Consider the following 17,253-nt stretch of genomic DNA (forward strand, 5'->3'; position numbering starts at 1 on the left):
GATAGCTTCTATGTGTGTAAATTATTCATTTATGTGTATCTGTGTTTGCAACCTTACTTATAATTTGCTTGGAGAGTTTAGAATATCTGGTAAACGCGTGTGTGTGTGTGTGTGTGTGTGTGTGTGTGTGTGTGTGTGTGTGTGTGTGTGTGTGTGTGTGTGTGTGTGTGTGTGTGTGTGTGTGTGTGTGTGTGTGTGTGTGTGTGTGTGTGTGTGTGTGTGTGTGTGTGTGTGTGTGTGTGTGTGTGTGTGTGTGTGTGTGTGTGTGTGTGTGTGTGTGTGTGTGTGTGTGTGTGTGTGTGTGTGTGTGTGTGTGTGTGTGTGTGTGTGTGTGTGTGTGTGTGTGTGTGTGTGTGTGTGTGTGTGTGTGTGTGTGTGTGTGTGTGTGTGTGTGTGTGTGTGTGTGTGTGTGTGTGTGTGTGTGTGTGTGTGTGTGTGTGTGTGTGTGTGTGTGTGTGTGTGTGTGTGTGTGTGTGTGTGTGTGTGTGTGTGTGTGTGTGTGTGTGTGTGTGTGTGTGTGTGTGTGTGTGTGTGTGTGTGTGTGTGTGTGTGTGTGTGTGTGTGTGTGTGTGTGTGTGTGTGTGTGTGTGTGTGTGTGTGTGTGTGTGTGTGTGTGTGTGTGTGTGTGTGTGTGTGTGTGTGTGTGTGTGTGTGTGTGTGTGTGTGTGTGTGTGTGTGTGTGTGTGTGTGTGTGTGTGTGTGTGTGTGTGTGTGTGTGTGTGTGTGTGTGTGTGTGTGTGTGTGTGTGTGTGTGTGTGTGTGTGTGTGTGTGTGTGTGTGTGTGTGTGTGTGTGTGTGTGTGTGTGTGTGTGTGTGTGTGTGTGTGTGTGTGTGTGTGTGTGTGTGTGTGTGTGTGTGTGTGTGTGTGTGTGTGTGTGTGTGTGTGTGTGTGTGTGTGTGTGTGTGTGTGTGTGTGTGTGTGTGTGTGTGTGTGTGTGTGTGTGTGTGTGTGTGTGTGTGTGTGTGTGTGTGTGTGTGTGTGTGTGTGTGTGTGTGTGTGTGTGTGTGTGTGTGTGTGTGTGTGTGTGTGTGTGTGTGTGTGTGTGTGTGTGTGTGTGTGTGTGTGTGTGTGTGTGTGTGTGTGTGTGTGTGTGTGTGTGTGTGTGTGTGTGTGTGTGTGTGTGTGTGTGTGTGTGTGTGTGTGTGTGTGTGTGTGTGTGTGTGTGTGTGTGTGTGTGTGTGTGTGTGTGTGTGTGTGTGTGTGTGTGTGTGTGTGTGTGTGTGTGTGTGTGTGTGTGTGTGTGTGTGTGTGTGTGTGTGTGTGTGTGTGTGTGTGTGTGTGTGTGTGTGTGTGTGTGTGTGTGTGTGTGTGTGTGTGTGTGTGTGTGTGTGTGTGTGTGTGTGTGTGTGTGTGTGTGTGTGTGTGTGTGTGTGTGTGTGTGTGTGTGTGTGTGTGTGTGTGTGTGTGTGTGTGTGTGTGTGTGTGTGTGTGTGTGTGTGTGTGTGTGTGTGTGTGTGTGTGTGTGTGTGTGTGTGTGTGTGTGTGTGTGTGTGTGTGTGTGTGTGTGTGTGTGTGTGTGTGTGTGTGTGTGTGTGTGTGTGTGTGTGTGTGTGTGTGTGTGTGTGTGTGTGTGTGTGTGTGTGTGTGTGTGTGTGTGTGTGTGTGTGTGTGTGTGTGTGTGTGTGTGTGTGTGTGTGTGTGTGTGTGTGTGTGTGTGTGTGTGTGTGTGTGTGTGTGTGTGTGTGTGTGTGTGTGTGTGTGTGTGTGTGTGTGTGTGTGTGTGTGTGTGTGTGTGTGTGTGTGTGTGTGTGTGTGTGTGTGTGTGTGTGTGTGTGTGTGTGTGTGTGTGTGTGTGTGTGTGTGTGTGTGTGTGTGTGTGTGTGTGTGTGTGTGTGTGTGTGTGTGTGTGTGTGTGTGTGTGTGTGTGTGTGTGTGTGTGTGTGTGTGTGTGTGTGTGTGTGTGTGTGTGTGTGTGTGTGTGTGTGTGTGTGTGTGTGTGTGTGTGTGTGTGTGTGTGTGTGTGTGTGTGTGTGTGTGTGTGTGTGTGTGTGTGTGTGTGTGTGTGTGTGTGTGTGTGTGTGTGTGTGTGTGTGTGTGTGTGTGTGTGTGTGTGTGTGTGTGTGTGTGTGTGTGTGTGTGTGTGTGTGTGTGTGTGTGTGTGTGTGTGTGTGTGTGTGTGTGTGTGTGTGTGTGTGTGTGTGTGTGTGTGTGTGTGTGTGTGTGTGTGTGTGTGTGTGTGTGTGTGTGTGTGTGTGTGTGTGTGTGTGTGTGTGTGTGTGTGTGTGTGTGTGTGTGTGTGTGTGTGTGTGTGTGTGTGTGTGTGTGTGTGTGTGTGTGTCTCGTGTGTCTGCGTGTGTGCGTGTGGGCGCGCGCGTGTGTTTGTGTGTGTGTGTGTGTGTGTGTGTGTTGCGCGTGTGCCCGAGTACACAGTGAATGTAGGTCGCTGTGCTGTGCCCACAGACAGACGATGCATGTAGTGGTAATTACAGAAAGCGCCGCGAACAGTGAGAAGCATGAGCTTGTGCAAATCTTCAGCCTATTGCTGACAATGGGGAATGATTGCTAAAATGTGGCTGTCCTGGAATTCCACAGTCCTGGTCAGTTACATAGAAGCATAACCCACTCTTTATGGTCCCATTAAACTGATTGAACTCCCTGTTTTCTTTATGTCCAGGTCAATTAGACTACTAATTTGCCTTTAAATAAAGAGTAAGCAGTTTCTGATGGTTGTAGCAGCTCCGGCTCCTTTCTGCTTTTGCTGTGTTGTTTTCATCCCTCAGCGGCATCACTGAACAGTTGCATAAAATGCGAGCAGATCCTCGGGATGCTCTGAACGAATGTGATATTAGCCACTCCTGTCTGTTGACATTATCCTCCCCCCTACATTTTCCTATTATTGGGCCTTCTCCTCTGCTGGAATATTCCTTTGACGTTTGCATCACACATATTTATAGCAGATGGCAGTGTGAAAAGAGCTAAACTACTGGCACCCAGGATTAACGCCAGGATTTTAGAATTACAGGCTGTGAGACCAAATTCCTTCAGCGCAGCCCCACCATCCTAAAAAATTCTAATAAGCCACCAAAAATGCTTGTAAAATTCGGATTATTTCTCCCATTTCATTTAATCATTTGTTTCATTATATCGTCTGTAAATTTCTGTGTCTGCCTCATGACCTTAATGCCGCTTCAAAGCCTTCTCCACACCGCCAGTAATATAAATCCTTTTTTCTTAAATTATTCTTTAGGGAATTTGATGCCTTTGTTAGATAGCGATGGCGGAGAGATTACAGGAAATGAGGGAGAGAGAGACATGCAACAGAGGCCCCCGGCCTCAGGATGCTGCCGTTATAAAAATATTAAAACAGTCCATTGTAAACCTGGTATAACTGTTCTTTTGGCCCGTTTGGGTGGGCAGAAAAAATTCAGCCTATTTAAACATCCAGCAGTCACGGAGCAACATCATATCATTTATTCAGAGTCGTTTTTCTGGCCAACTAGTGAATTTTAAATCCAATTAGTCACTCCACTTTTAGTTCTGTTTTTGGTCTCCACTAGCTCCAGAGGGATATATCTGTCTCTTTAGCCGCTAAGTGCTCCGATATGTTCGCCAGCTAGTTGCTAACTTTGTCTGTCTGCCCTTTGGTGCTGAGCAGTTAGTGCACAGTGGGTTGTTTTTTTTTTTTTAAGCTTTTTTTTTAGCTGAAAACAGCTGCCTGATGTGGCTTAAAACGAGCCAAAAGGGTTTAAAGTTTGGGGCCGTAAAACCAAAACAGTGAGCTGAAAGACAATAAAGCGCTGCGTAAAGCCGGGCGGTACCGCAGAGCGGATATTCCTCTGTGGGTTCATCACTATGAGCAACACCTTTCACATGCTAGTAGTCACGTGATCCATTGTTCATATAAAAATATATGACTAAAGCCAATTTAAAATATTGTGTTTGAAAAATGCCTGAATCAGTCCTATAAGAACTCCTTCTCCAATTTCCAGAAAACAGTACAGAGGATAAGGCCTCACCGTGCTCAGTGGCACATTAGCCTTAGCTTTCACCAGCAGTAAAAACAGCAGAAACTCACGGTCAGAGCTGAAGTCATCTATCAGGATTATTTCTTGAATCAGAGATGGAGGACTTCGCATTAGGACACTAAGCGGGAGAAGAAGAGAGACGGAGATCAGAGAGCAAAAGCATGAGTCAGTGTCATTGCTCCTGTCTAATCAGGCCGTTTATGTCCGACCTCATTACCTTTTGATGGTGCGAAGGAGGGTAGAGCGAGCCTCATTGTGGAAAGTGATGATGATACTCGTGGAGGGAACGTCGGTGTCATAATTCAGAGAGGCACACCTGCAGAGAGGCAAGTACAACACAGAGTGTGAGCAGGCTTAGCCTCTCTCTCTCTTCAGAGATCACATGCACGTGTGACATTTTCTCAGACTCCTCTCCGCCGCGGTGACAGAAATAGCCAGTCCCTCAACACGCGCACACACCGGGCAGGGTTTCGGGGAGCTGCGATTAGCAACGGTGCTCTCTGGAGTTGCCTCAGCATTGTTGCTGTAGTGACATGGAAATATCCGGTTGCCCGGCAACAGTTGCAAAGATTTTTGACCCTCTGCTTTAGTCTGCTACCTATGGGTGGGAGCTTTAAACCCAGGTCAGAAGACACGGAGATGAAATATATATATGTGCGTGTGTGTGTGTGTATGTCTCAGATTTTTTGTACACGCGCCAAATCCGTCCATCCAGCCCTAAGCATAAGATTAGTCCCTGATCCACTTGTGCAGATCAAAGCAGAGAGACAGCACCGGGGCTGAGGCTCTAACCCCGCTCACCTGTAGTGTCGGGTGTCTCTGATGGCTCGCTCGCTGCCCAGCCGGTCGCTCTCCTGCAGGTTGAAGGCGTGCTCCCTGTACGGGTCGTCCCCGGGCTTCAGCTGCTTCCCCGCCAGGTAGGCCTTCTCATCGAAGCCGCCCAGCAGCTGACCCTGCTGCTCGGCCCGGGGGGGCTGGGTCACCTGCGGAGGACACAGGGAAGCGAGGCGTGCTTAAGCGCTCACATCAGCCGGAAAAACAGGGGTAGTATGAACAGTTGAGAGTCTAAAGCAATGTCAAAGCAGAAATAAATGCTAGAAAGTTAAATCAAAGTAAGAAAAAGTGATTAAAAATGACGAAAGTTCTGAAATACAAACACAATCTTCTCTCTGTCACTCATGTCCACACAAAAAGGGGCAAACGCACCAGCGTGAGTTGTGTTAGGTGTCAACACTCTGCTCCTTCGCTGCCATCGCGTCTGTCAACAAACTGTTCCTCCGCCAAATCTGGTATTTGCTGTGAAACGGCTGAATGCCACAGGCAACATCCTCATATAATAACTGTTTGTGTTAATAAGTTGCTCAGATGGAAAATCTGTATTTCATTTTCTTAAATTCCACTGTTGGTTTCGAATGCATTTCACAAGCCAATAAAAAGGCCGAGCAAACCTTTAACTAGAGTGGAAAGAGAAATATAACAGAAATACAAACACGATTTTCTACAATCTCAGCAATTTGCAACTAAGGCCTAGACCACACTTGAGATTGAAAGTTCATTTTTGACCTTGGAAAGAGTAGTTGACAAATAGCTACACCACCAGATCCGTATAGTAGCACCTTTTGATCATATCACACTATCTTCCTCAGCAGATAGTTTGCCCTCTTGTAGACATTCAAATCTCCATTTTTCAGAGCACTTTAAGGACTTGTTGTCCAAGTTTGCTTCAAAGTAGAGATTGAGGCTTATGTTGTATATTCTATTAGGACTGCAGCAAATTAATATTTTCATTATTGATTAATCACTTTTTATTATTATTTTCTTTTTTAATTTAGCGTTTGGTGTATAAAAAGTCAGAATATAGCGAGAAATACCCATCAGGTTTCCCAAAAACCTAAGGTGACATATTCAAATTGCTTGTTTTGTTTGACTGGTAATCCAAAACCTAGAGCTATTCAGCCATGACGAGCGAAACAGTTTTGGAAGCTGCAGTGTTTGGCAATTTTGCATGTTGGATGACTTAAACAATTCGAATCAAAAACTTTGCTTATTAAATTTCTGTTGATCGACTGATAACACTTGTCTACCTTAGTGGTCAAAGCGCTTTCTAATTTGACTCTAATCATTAACACACCAGGGCAGGGTGCTGGCCTGGCCAATTGGGAACAATTTGGGGTTCAGCTCAAGGACACACCGGATCGAAAAATCAACCCGGAGACTAATGGACGACTCACTTGACCTCCTGAGCCTCAGCAGCCCAGATTAGCGAATCAGCTGTTTCACCTCTATATCCGGGTAATGTCTCTAAAACCGAAAAGCCAAAAAACAATCTCCTCTGCTTTGGTGCTGCATTGCAATCTTGCTGCAAGACTGCTCATCTAGAAATTGCAGTCTTCTATTGCACTAACTCTTAAACCAGTCTGAAGAGAAGTATCAGCCAAATGATTAAAATTTAAATGCCATTCCCCCCCCCTCAGCTCACCGTGTCTGCGCTAAAAGAGCAAAATAGGATGGGAACTCATCAAATCAGAACGCACAGTCTATAAATCCTGTGTAATGAATGGATTTTCCTCGCAAGGAGGTGTAACACTCGCTGGCAGGCTGGGACGGGTGAGCGGAGGGTTAAACCAGCTGGTGAATACGTAAAGACACATGGGTGTAGCCCTCATCAAAGAGAAACGACAAGAAGATGGACAGATGGAAGCAGAACACACGAGAAAAAGACAGAGAGGCAGAGGCTTTCTTCTGTGCTCTATTTAAAGTCGGTATAGATGGAGGATTAAGAGGAAGCTCCTGACCAGGTTCGGGTGAGTGCGATGGCATTTTACGGTCCCTCCAGAGGAGTGGCACGACCCCGAAAGTTTCAGAGGTTCAGACACAAACACGTCTGCCGTGCACAGAGAGCGCGGATCCACTTCTACATCGCCGTATTCATTTCAAAGAGTAAAGCGCTAAAAAACCCACTGTGAACACTGCCTGCTCAGCACCTACCAGCAGACCGATACGGTTGGCAACTGGGCGATGAACGTAGTGGAACGAGCCGGAAATTGCCTCCAGGAATTGGTAGAGACCCAAAAAAGAGCTAAAAGGAGAGTGAATATTAGACTCACATTCCCAGGTGGCCAGAAACATGATAAAGTTGCTCTGCTCTGGTTCTGTCGGATGCTTAAATACCCAACTGTTTGCTAATATATTCACCGTATCATCTTAAAAGGTGATAATATGTCAGTGTTGTGTGTTTTTTGGCCACTTGAGAGCAGCAGGAACAAGCTTTAAACGCAACACTCCATTGTAAATTCATCGCTATGAGCAACCCCTGTCACACTGTCACAGTTTTCGCTATGTCACTTGATACACTGTTATTATACAAATAACCATTGTAAGTGGCCTGAACATCAGTTAACGCAGGTTTGAATTGGCCTGGCTGGTGGCCGGCGACAAACAATTGCCGTCTTCTTCTGTGGTGAGGAGGTGGAGCGACACTCTCAGTGTTAGCAAACATGTACCACAAGCCAGCGGATGAATTAGCTCCGGCACTTTACCCCAAACTGTTCAGACTCTTTTGGGGCTGATAAACACGAACAGACACACACACTGTGTCAGCAGATCATCCTACAAGATCAGCTCTCACAGATGTACAGAAACGACTTGTTTAGGCTGTCAAAAGAAAAGCACAAAATACACTAAAAGGTACAAACTAGCTAGCCTAACAACAGCATAGCTAGAGGCTACCCATAATGAGAAACCTACCTGTACAGGTTAGTATTTTTATGTTTTTTGTTTGTTTTTTTTAATTTTTCAATATAGCTTTATTTAAAAGAAAAAAGTCAAACCGTAACAGTGGAGTCGCTAACTGTTCTTGCGCAGCTTTGGTTGAAGTAACGGTGGCACTACTCGTGCTGTTCTCTACCTCATCCGACCTGTTTTTATACATTTTATTTATACGTAAGGTGCTGTGTCACGTCCTGACATGTGGGTACATTTATGCAGATGAAAATATGACTGGCAGCTTAAGATCGCGGCACAAAATGATAACAAATCTTAAGTTACATGTGACTGTAGGTCTCTGCACACTGCATGCAGTTAGATCCGCAGAGAAAGGCTTCGACATCCGTTGAGGGCATGTTTTCTAACCATGTTGCGCTGAGTACATATTTTTCAACGCTGTCCATCAAATCACCCGTAAAATGGCGACCGAGATGTTTGGCCTTCACTGCTTACTTCAGGAGCATCTCTATTTACGGACAAATAATACGAGATACAATTTTCTATCCTCTCTACATCTATTTAAAAATTACATGTCCAATGACGCTGCTCTTCTGCATGTAAAAAAAATGGTTTATTACCGAAACTCAATTCATTTTACAAACATTTCACAGATTAAACAAGTTATCTGTGTGTATCAGTAAAACAGATATGGAGCTAATATCCAACACAGCACAACCCCACTGGTTTCATGACAAGGACCGAGCACAGCTTCAATAAATCTTATTGTATGATCTGATAGCCAAGCCGGTGCTTTTATTCAGCGAACCCCTTACAGGCATTGAAAAACACACACACACACACACACACACACACACACACACACACGGTGGATTTCTTTCAGAGCGAAGATGCAGATTTTTGTTCCATGCAAGCTCTTCAAGCCAAAATTCACTCACTTCTGAAGATAAACGATTCTAGCCTGTCCCCTTAGCATTTTCCAGATCACCTTGGAAAGGACACTAGCAGGCCCACATGCCTATATTTATCGCTACTATGAAATTTAGCTGTTTTATCTTTTCCGACATGAACCGAGCGCAGTCAGATGACAGATTCAGGCCATGAACTGGAAAGTGGGGAGAGAAATTGGAGGAAGAGTGGAACAAGTGTTTGAACATTTTCAGTTGTTATGTGATTATTTGCTCTCATCTAGCTTCATGTGATTATCGACTGTAAATGATATTAAACAAGTCATTTATTCCACTGTATCCTAACTTTCATCTGAGCCACTCACGCCAGCAGTATTAGACAGTAAAGGCGTTTTACTCCTCACAGTTCAGACCTCTTTCCCAAAATCTTGTGTCTCATATCCCCTCAGTAATCCTCAAGTGTCGTCATGACTAAGTCCAAAAAAAAAGGTTCTCCGAGGGTAATAAGACGAAAATAAAAGAAAGCACTTTGTGGCACTGAATAAAGTATGAATCTCGTCTGGAAGATGAACGTGTGTCTGCCGGCTCTTTCAAGCCCAGTGAAAAGACCCAACCGGTCGCACACAAGTAAAAATCTGCCGGACTGGCTGGGGATGAAGCAGTGCTGTGGCTCCGAGTCTGCCGTGACAGACGACGAGGTTCCACCGAGGACACGCAGCACACCAGATCACGCAGTGGCGATGTGGTGGGTTCGGGTCCTATTTAGGATCCGTTCACGTGTCGCACCGTCAAGAGCTCAGTCTCCTCTTGCCTCCAAACTGCTGAGTTATTTCCCCTAAGAAATACGTTTTTTACTAATTGACGCCTTACCATAGCTACCGTATCCATGCGTACGAGTAGAAACTTTCATCTGCAAGTTTTTACATTTTTTTTTTGTTTCCTGTTTGGCAAACCAGCAGCTGAGAGGGATTCATATGGCACGAATGCATAAAAAAGTTAAATTACTTGTTACATATAACCTTAACTTTAGTGACCTGCCAGTGGGTCAATTATCACAAACTCAAACTGTACAGCTGCACTTTGAAGAAACCTGCAATACCTTATTTTAATTTCTAGCGGAGATCCCAAAGTTTTCAAAGATACTAAAGAAGTCACACTGAGTTTTGGAGAAATGTGTCTAAAAAGGGGCACAGCATATGTAGAATATTTCCACTTGGAGCTGTGGCTTTAAATATTTCACTCACTGTAGTCATAAAAAAACGCAAACAAGGCTACCTAAGGGGGAAATAAAATGGGAAAAATTCGGAGTCTTTCATTGCACCTTCATTCTACTAAACTCCAATATATCATATACACCGTCAGACAACTCCAATACAGACGTCAGACAAGATGGCGATGTTTTTACAAAAACCTAACTTACTGTCGGGGCAACTTCCCATCCTACGTGCTACATGTCATCTGCTCTGCCTCTGTCTGTGTGTTGGCACTGCATTGCTGCTGCCGCTTCACTCTGTGATGCTGCAGAAATGCATCTCACTGTGTTTGACTCCGTATTTTGCCTTTTGGGTGTGGTTGTTCACGGTGCGAAAAAAAATCAGCAGGATATCTCAAACTCTCTGGTACATATTTTCTTGAAATGTATCAGATTTTCTAGATTTTGAACACTTTGGTACAGATAAGTTTATTAAAGACCCGAAGACTTCTTCCTGCACTGTTTCTCTTACGTAAACTAAGAGACATGAAGACGATCTCCTGCCAAACTTTTTTGTTATTTCATGTTCTGTATTTGCTTTTTCTTTCTCGTTTGAGGTGATGTCGTGTATTTTCCTGGACCAAGCGGGATTTAACAACATTTAAATTGGATTGTTTGTTTGTGTGATCATGCCACTGTAAATCAAATAAAAAAACCCACACAGTCCCGATGAAACAGATTAGCTGAGTTTTGGAGAGCTAAACTCTTGATAAATTATTAAAATGGATGTGTTTTTCTGAACTTTAACCTGGATTATTGCACATTTTTCTGACGATTATTAATGTTACGAATTCATGTTTTCAGGGGCTTTGACTGACAAAAAGGGATTGGGTATCGAAAGTTGCCAAATTGTTCAGCATTGGTGGAGGTTCGTACTCTTACAATGTCTTCAGGTTTTTTGTGCATTACTGTAATGGAAGATGTAGGTAATTCTGGCTCAGGCACCGCTCTCAAGAGCACGTTTAACCTGCCTCTCATACGGTCACACGCTCCATTCAAATGAACGTCGCTGGGTTAGTCAGAAAAAAGTACCTACCGCTCTGGAGTCTGGGCACCCAAACCAGCAGCCTGAGTCGAGGACAAGCACTGACAAATGCTCAGTATCGAATAACTGATTAAAAGTGGGGCAAGTTTCTCAAAATATTTCGGTTGCATCTGTGCTTAGAAAACTTGGCCACGCACACTGAATGAAAACACATGGGACCCGTGACATCCAGTGAGAGCTGAGGATAAAGACAAAACGGATTGGCTGGACGTGGATCTGTGGCCAGATGTTTACATTATATCAACTGCCGATGATGAGGCCACGACAGCAGATGTGCAGGTCGGAGAGAGACCGCCGATTACTGCTGATGTATCGTTAAAATAGAATTAGACAGAGAAGCGTGTTCACACACTGGCACTGTAGAAAGAGACTGAAAAGTGTTGCTGGGAACTTGGAGCACTCAACAGAGGAAATGGAGGGAAGAAAAGTGGAGCCAAGGCAAACAGATTTCACAGATGATGTCATTTGTAAATCAAATGCTGCTAATGAAGGGACATATGGCGAAAAAGAAAGAGGGAGAGAAAAAAGAATGAGGGGTGGAGCCAGGGATAGATATGACGAAAGGAGTGAAGGTAGGAGGAGAAGCAGAGAAAGAACGATTGAAAGGAGAGGACATAAGGAGGAGTAAAAAGAAAGAGGATCAGAAGAAGAACAATAGACGAAGGACGTAAGGACAGAAGGAAAGGCAAAAAGAGAGAGGGAATGAAATGAAAGAGACAGAAAGAAAGAAAGAGGAGGAGTAAAGAAGAAATATTAAAGGAAGGACTGAAGCATTAAGAAAAGAAACAAACAGATTAAGACTGTCAGAAAAGAAAGGAGGGAGAATGGATAGAAGGACAGAGGGAGTAAAGAAAGGAAGAAGGAAGGAAAGAAAGAAGGGCCTTCTTTCTGTACCAGCCTGGTCTGGCAGCCTCTGAGCTTCAGGTCACAACACCAGAACAAACTGGAGCGAGGAAATCTCAGTTTGGTGACAAAGGTGAACGACTCCGCTGAGTAGATCAAAGGTCACAAAAGAAAAAGCTCCACTTGGAAACGCCGGGGTCCAGAGGATACTGTTCAAAGGCCGATCTGATTAGAAGTGGTGCCTGTTCCTGGTTCAGCAGCAGTTTAGGGCATCAGCCCGTCAAACGGTCCTGGTAGAGGTTGAAGCGTCTCTCTGCTCACTGCTTTCAGACATTCTGATCGTTCAGAGCGGTTCCACATTTGTTGGCCCGCATCTTCCGAAAAACCTCACCCACCCTACTCTCCGGCCCGCGGTCGCACACACCGACGCGGTTTGCTCTTTTCTCTGCGCACCAGGCGACTGCCTAAGTAGCATAAATGCCACAACAGCTGGCATTTGCCCTTGAATGAATTAATCCTGTGAGCACCGTTTTAATGATCGCGCCGCTGCTGGAGCGAGACATCCCGACATGCTGGCACACATCCTCGGCAACAGCCGAGGCAATTTTTATTGGTCTAGTAAATTGTGAAAGAGGCTCCCGTGCGCTGTAAACAGCCGCCGCCTTCTAAAAATGCAATGGGGTCTAAATATTTCATTGATTGGTCAGTCAGCTTGGTTTCGGAGGGGTCGTGGCAGTAAGCAGCCGCAGAGGGGAAAAAAAACAACCAACTAAATTACGTTTTTGCCCTTAAAATCTCCTATCCTGGTAGAATTGAACTAGATTTGCACTCACTTTTTACGTCCAGAGCATCTCGCAGTTTTTTTTTTGTCAGGCTCAAAAGCCAAACACAGTGGACTCACCTGACAAAATAAGCGGGGTTTATCCTAGAGCTGCAGCCATTAGTTGACCGACAGAATATGAACTGGCAACTATGTTGACAGTCAAATAATTGTTTTTCTATGTCATTTCCCGGGACGAGAAAACGCCAAATATACACTGCTTCCTCTCTCCTTCCACTCCTCAAATGTGAGGTTATGATGCTTTGATGGTCATATATGGCAGAAATACCAATGGTCAAATACATCGCCCCGAGCTGTGGGACATTATAACAAGCATTTTTCACTATTTTCACCATTTTATACTTGAAAGGATTAATCGATTAATCCAAAAAAAATAGTCGGCGGATTAATCGATAATGAAAACAAGTGTCAGTTGCAGCTCTGTGTTTGTTCTAAGGCTCCAGCTGACCAAGTACTATCTTCATCGCCGGTTCTTCTCTGGGTTAGTTTCCCTTTGATAGTCGGTCACTCAGCCCGGAAAGTGTGAAAATGCCACTGACGAGTTTCCAAAAGCGGAAAGGAGACGTCCTCAGAGTGCGCGCTTTGTCCAACCCACAGCCCCAAACCCGAAGGTGTTCAGGTTACCGCGGTGTGAAGCAACAGGAAAGCAGCATGCCCTCGCATCTGGGAGGCTGCAACCACGAAATATTCAGCATTGCACTGTGGTTTTCTTTCTTCTTCCCTCTGTTCACGTGAATCTCTCCGTCTCATGGGCTCTTATCATGTCAAAAGGCAGATTAAACACCACTGATTCTTTTTTTTAATTTATTTTTTTTGGTCAATGGAATAATCAAGTATCCCTCCAGCACCCCTGCCCTCTTCACCTTATCCCTGTTTACAGACTAAAAGCACAAGCTACAGATCTTGTATCGCTTTACACTTAATGCAACGGAAACCCCTGGAGCCAAGTAGACCAGATCTCCTAATCTGACCTGGCGTGGACCCAGCTACAGTCCCAGCAGAGACTCTTCAGACCGTGTGGCGAGGTTACCGACCACCACCGCACCTACATGTCACAGTGTTTACCGGGGGGGGGGGCGGATTTTCACCGCTCCGTCCTGGCGCAGGCAGCGACAGGCGAACACGGACCCGACCTGACTGAAATAGGCCTTTGATGACAGACTGTGGTGCAGAGGCGATAGAGGGAGGATGCCCCTTCTTGCCCTGAAAGCCTGTGTTTTTCGCCTCACATGTGCAATCCAAGAGAGGTCTCAGCATATTATGGTTTACGAGGCGTTTGCGCACGACGCACAGGACTTATGGAAAGCCTCTTACGGGCACTTGAGGTTCTCTCAGGCTCGGGCAGGGCACGGGGAGGCAGGACAACACCGACAAAAACGGGGGTATGAGCACGGCTGCTGGATCCACGGCCCGTAGATTAATGGTGCGACTGCACAGGGAGGAGGTCGAGGACGGTGCTGAAAGCAACACATGTCCGTCAAAAGCAACACATTCCTGCTGTGACACCCAGCTGTGCACCATCACCACAACCACCATTCCACCTCCGTCCTCATCAACGCAGGTTTCACACACACATACACACACACACACACACACGCACGCACGCACATCAACATGCAGCACACACTCTCCTGCAGCTCGGCGCCTTCGGCGACAGCGCCGTGCGCAGTGTCCGCTCTCTTCCCCCCTTTCTCTTTATCCCCCCACAGCCGCGCTCACTCACTATCAGGGGGATGGTCCTGTCGTCCCGGTGGATCTCCAGCCGACCGGGCACCACCTTCTGCCCATGGCCCCTGCCGCGGGTCTGCGACGCAGACGACGACGGCGACGACTGGGGCTTGTTGTCCTGCCACAGGTAATAAAACGTCCCCAGGATCCACGCAACGGTCAGAATCGCGATGGCGTTGGCCCGTATCCTGCGCATGGTGAGCCCATATGGAGGGCTCCGGAGGCGAGCCCGGCTGGTTCAGGTCCGTCAGCGGCAGAAGGTGCAGCCTCCCCGCCGGTGATGGGATGTATCGCAGCGCGGACCGACAACCTCTATGTCTCCGCGAACAGGCTCCTCTGCCGGAGCGCTGCCTCTCCGCTGGGATTTGCGCACTGACAGAGCCGAGGTCCTAGCGCCGAGGCATATCATCCCCGGCTCCTGCACAAAAAAAACACGATCTCACACACACGCACACGCATGCACACTCACACATCATCCATCCATTGGCTACAGCGAGGAGAGGATGTCCAATCTGCATCCAGCGGCTTGAGATCCGGATTTCAGACGCACAGCCCACGGGCGCAGATCGGCGGGGAGACGGGGCGAGTTTAGCGTCTCCACTTCTTCACCTCCGATGCACGTTATCCTTTGTTTTTGTTTTTTTTACTCCCTCCGCGGTTCATTTAACACCGTGGTTGTCTTTACTTGCAGGAACACAGCTTTCCCTTTAAAACACAAAGCCCTTCCCCATGTTTAAATCGCCTTGTGTAATGTGTGCATCAAAAGCAGCGGTGGAAGAAAAACTAATGACATTTCCAAAGATACTGCACCTCAGTGTAGTTTTGAGGTTTTTTACTTTACTTGACTACTTAGATTTCCGGACACTTCGCACATCTGCTTTACTTCTACTGGTCGCTTTACAGGTTGAGACTTTACACACAACACACACGGTCAGTTTATAAAGCAGGACGCACTGTGGCGGATCAGACACACCCCGAAGCATATGGAGCAGTAAAAATGAGCCGCACCTCGACCAACTACCAAATTTAAAGTGCTTCTCGCACGTTATTGCGATAATAACAGGCCTATAACAAAAATAATCTAACGCTGACATGGACCATTCTGCATAATGAGTCTTTTCATTTAAATACTTTCGGTTAATTTTGTTGCCCATAAGTCTTTTACCGAGTTAGATTTATAACTATTAGTATTAGTTCAAGTATTTTTACTCGTGTGGCTACTTTTACTTTAGTCAGTATCTTAGCACGTCCTCCATCTTTCGTTTTAATCCTGAGGGGAAGATGGCCTCAATTAAGGAATATGTTTGTTACTGATTAATCGAAGTACTTTCTTGATTAAAGTCTATAAATGATGAGGAAATGGTGCAAAATGTCGACCACAGTTTCTCAGAGTCCACGGTAATGTCTCCAGATGTCTTTTTTTTTTTTTCTCGATCTAAAATCTGCAGACATTCAGTTTACTGTGACATTAAACAGAAAAAAAGTTGGATTCGACTCCTGTCAGCCAAGAACAGAAATCTGAGGCTGCAGTGGGCACAGGCAGCGAAACCCTTTGAGGACATATGCCTCATCTGTGTCCGCTGCTACTAATCCATGCAGATGGATTCGAGTTTTATTTTATTTGTCCTCCTTTTGAGACACCCGTTGCCTAAATGTCTGCCTCCATCTTAAAGAAATTCAACAGCAGCATCTTTTTTTTTCCAGAAACAGTGTTGTACACTGGAACGAGCCACGGATCTCAACCTCAACACGTTTCATATGGAGTACTTCTTCTGTTTAAAGTAGTTTCACCGAAAACCGAAAGTTAAACGTGGACAAATGCAACTAAAACAATCCGTATGGCTACATGCCGCTACATAAATGAGAAAACATGTTGATTTGAGTGAACCGAGCCTCTAATTTCTTCCATACTGCTCGCCCACCGGCCAGAATCCAACTTGAATCTGTGCAGTTGCTGCAACATGTTTATTCAAACCTTATAAGAAGGCTCATTATTCTGCCTATGCATTTTAAATTGTGCATTTAAATGAAGAGCCTCCAGCTCACGCGGAGAACATTAAGCAATGCAGCTGAATTGATCATGAAGAGAAAGGATGCCTTTGCAGTCTTTGAACTCCAGCGCCATGAATATTCAACCCCTCCTGAGTTAATTCTGGATTTGCATGGATGACCTCTGCGACTATGACTTATTCAGTGTAGGAATAAATCAGAGGCGTCGGAATACATTAGACCGAGAGGGGCCCTCTCCAAAAATCCATAACGGCCTTTAAACGGCTACACAGACCAGCAGAGGAATCAGAGCAGAGCAATAACACCCCAGAGGCATAACAGAGCTGAGGAGGATGAAAATGTTCGTCTTATTCCTGGGCTCCTAGAAGAAACATAAAAACAGTCCACAGCATGAGCTCATCCAACCCCACCTAACAGCAGAATAATGTGTTTGTGTGAGGCGACACCCACACAGCTGGGCCCACCAGCACCACATCAGGAATTAGGAATGCCAAGTTTTCCCTCATTACGAACATGAGCATAAAGAAACCTGATCCAGAGAGGGGGGGCAACATGGGGTAAAATGAAATCGATAGTTGAAGGAAAAATCCCAGCTGCAGCTGTGCTCTGTTGTATCGTTAATCTGTGATGCATTCAGGCAATAATTTTATGATGGAACATGGCAACTTTAATTGGTTGCTATACCAACATTCTGTTTGAAAGTGCCTCACGTGGTTTTATTTCTCTGTGAGTCCCCACAGTTGAGAGTACAACTTACCACGGGCCTCTTTTATAAAGGGCTTATAAGCTGCAAGTACTGGCTTTATTAACGGTAAATAGATCATTCACTACAGTTTTATACATCAGTTATAAGATGTTCGGTAGTTAAAAAACAAACAAACTGATTGCACCTGAACGATTGGACCATATGACCATTAAACCTCTGGGAAAGGGCTGC

The 17,253-nt window shown here is 45.6% G+C and overlaps 1 protein-coding gene across 1 annotated transcript in view; it reads right to left on the bottom strand.

Moving 5' to 3' along the window:
* Positions 1-14,668, bottom strand: part of galnt16 (UDP-N-acetyl-alpha-D-galactosamine:polypeptide N-acetylgalactosaminyltransferase 16) — a 35,960-nt gene extending 21,292 nt beyond the window's left edge. Inside the window, exons 1-4 of the mRNA XM_040137366.1 lie at positions 14,302-14,668; positions 4,768-4,949; positions 4,184-4,282; positions 4,017-4,084 (exon numbers count right to left, since the gene is read on the bottom strand). Coding sequence (XP_039993300.1) covers positions 4,017-4,084; positions 4,184-4,282; positions 4,768-4,949; positions 14,302-14,502 — 550 coding nt within the window. The 5' untranslated portion in view covers positions 14,503-14,668. The remainder of the gene's footprint in view (positions 1-4,016; positions 4,085-4,183; positions 4,283-4,767; positions 4,950-14,301) is intronic.
* Positions 14,669-17,253: the final 2,585 nt, after the last annotated feature.

This window comes from Xiphias gladius, chromosome 10, assembly GCF_016859285.1.
Source record: "Xiphias gladius isolate SHS-SW01 ecotype Sanya breed wild chromosome 10, ASM1685928v1, whole genome shotgun sequence".
NCBI classification, from domain to species: Eukaryota; Metazoa; Chordata; class Actinopteri; order Istiophoriformes; family Xiphiidae; genus Xiphias; species Xiphias gladius.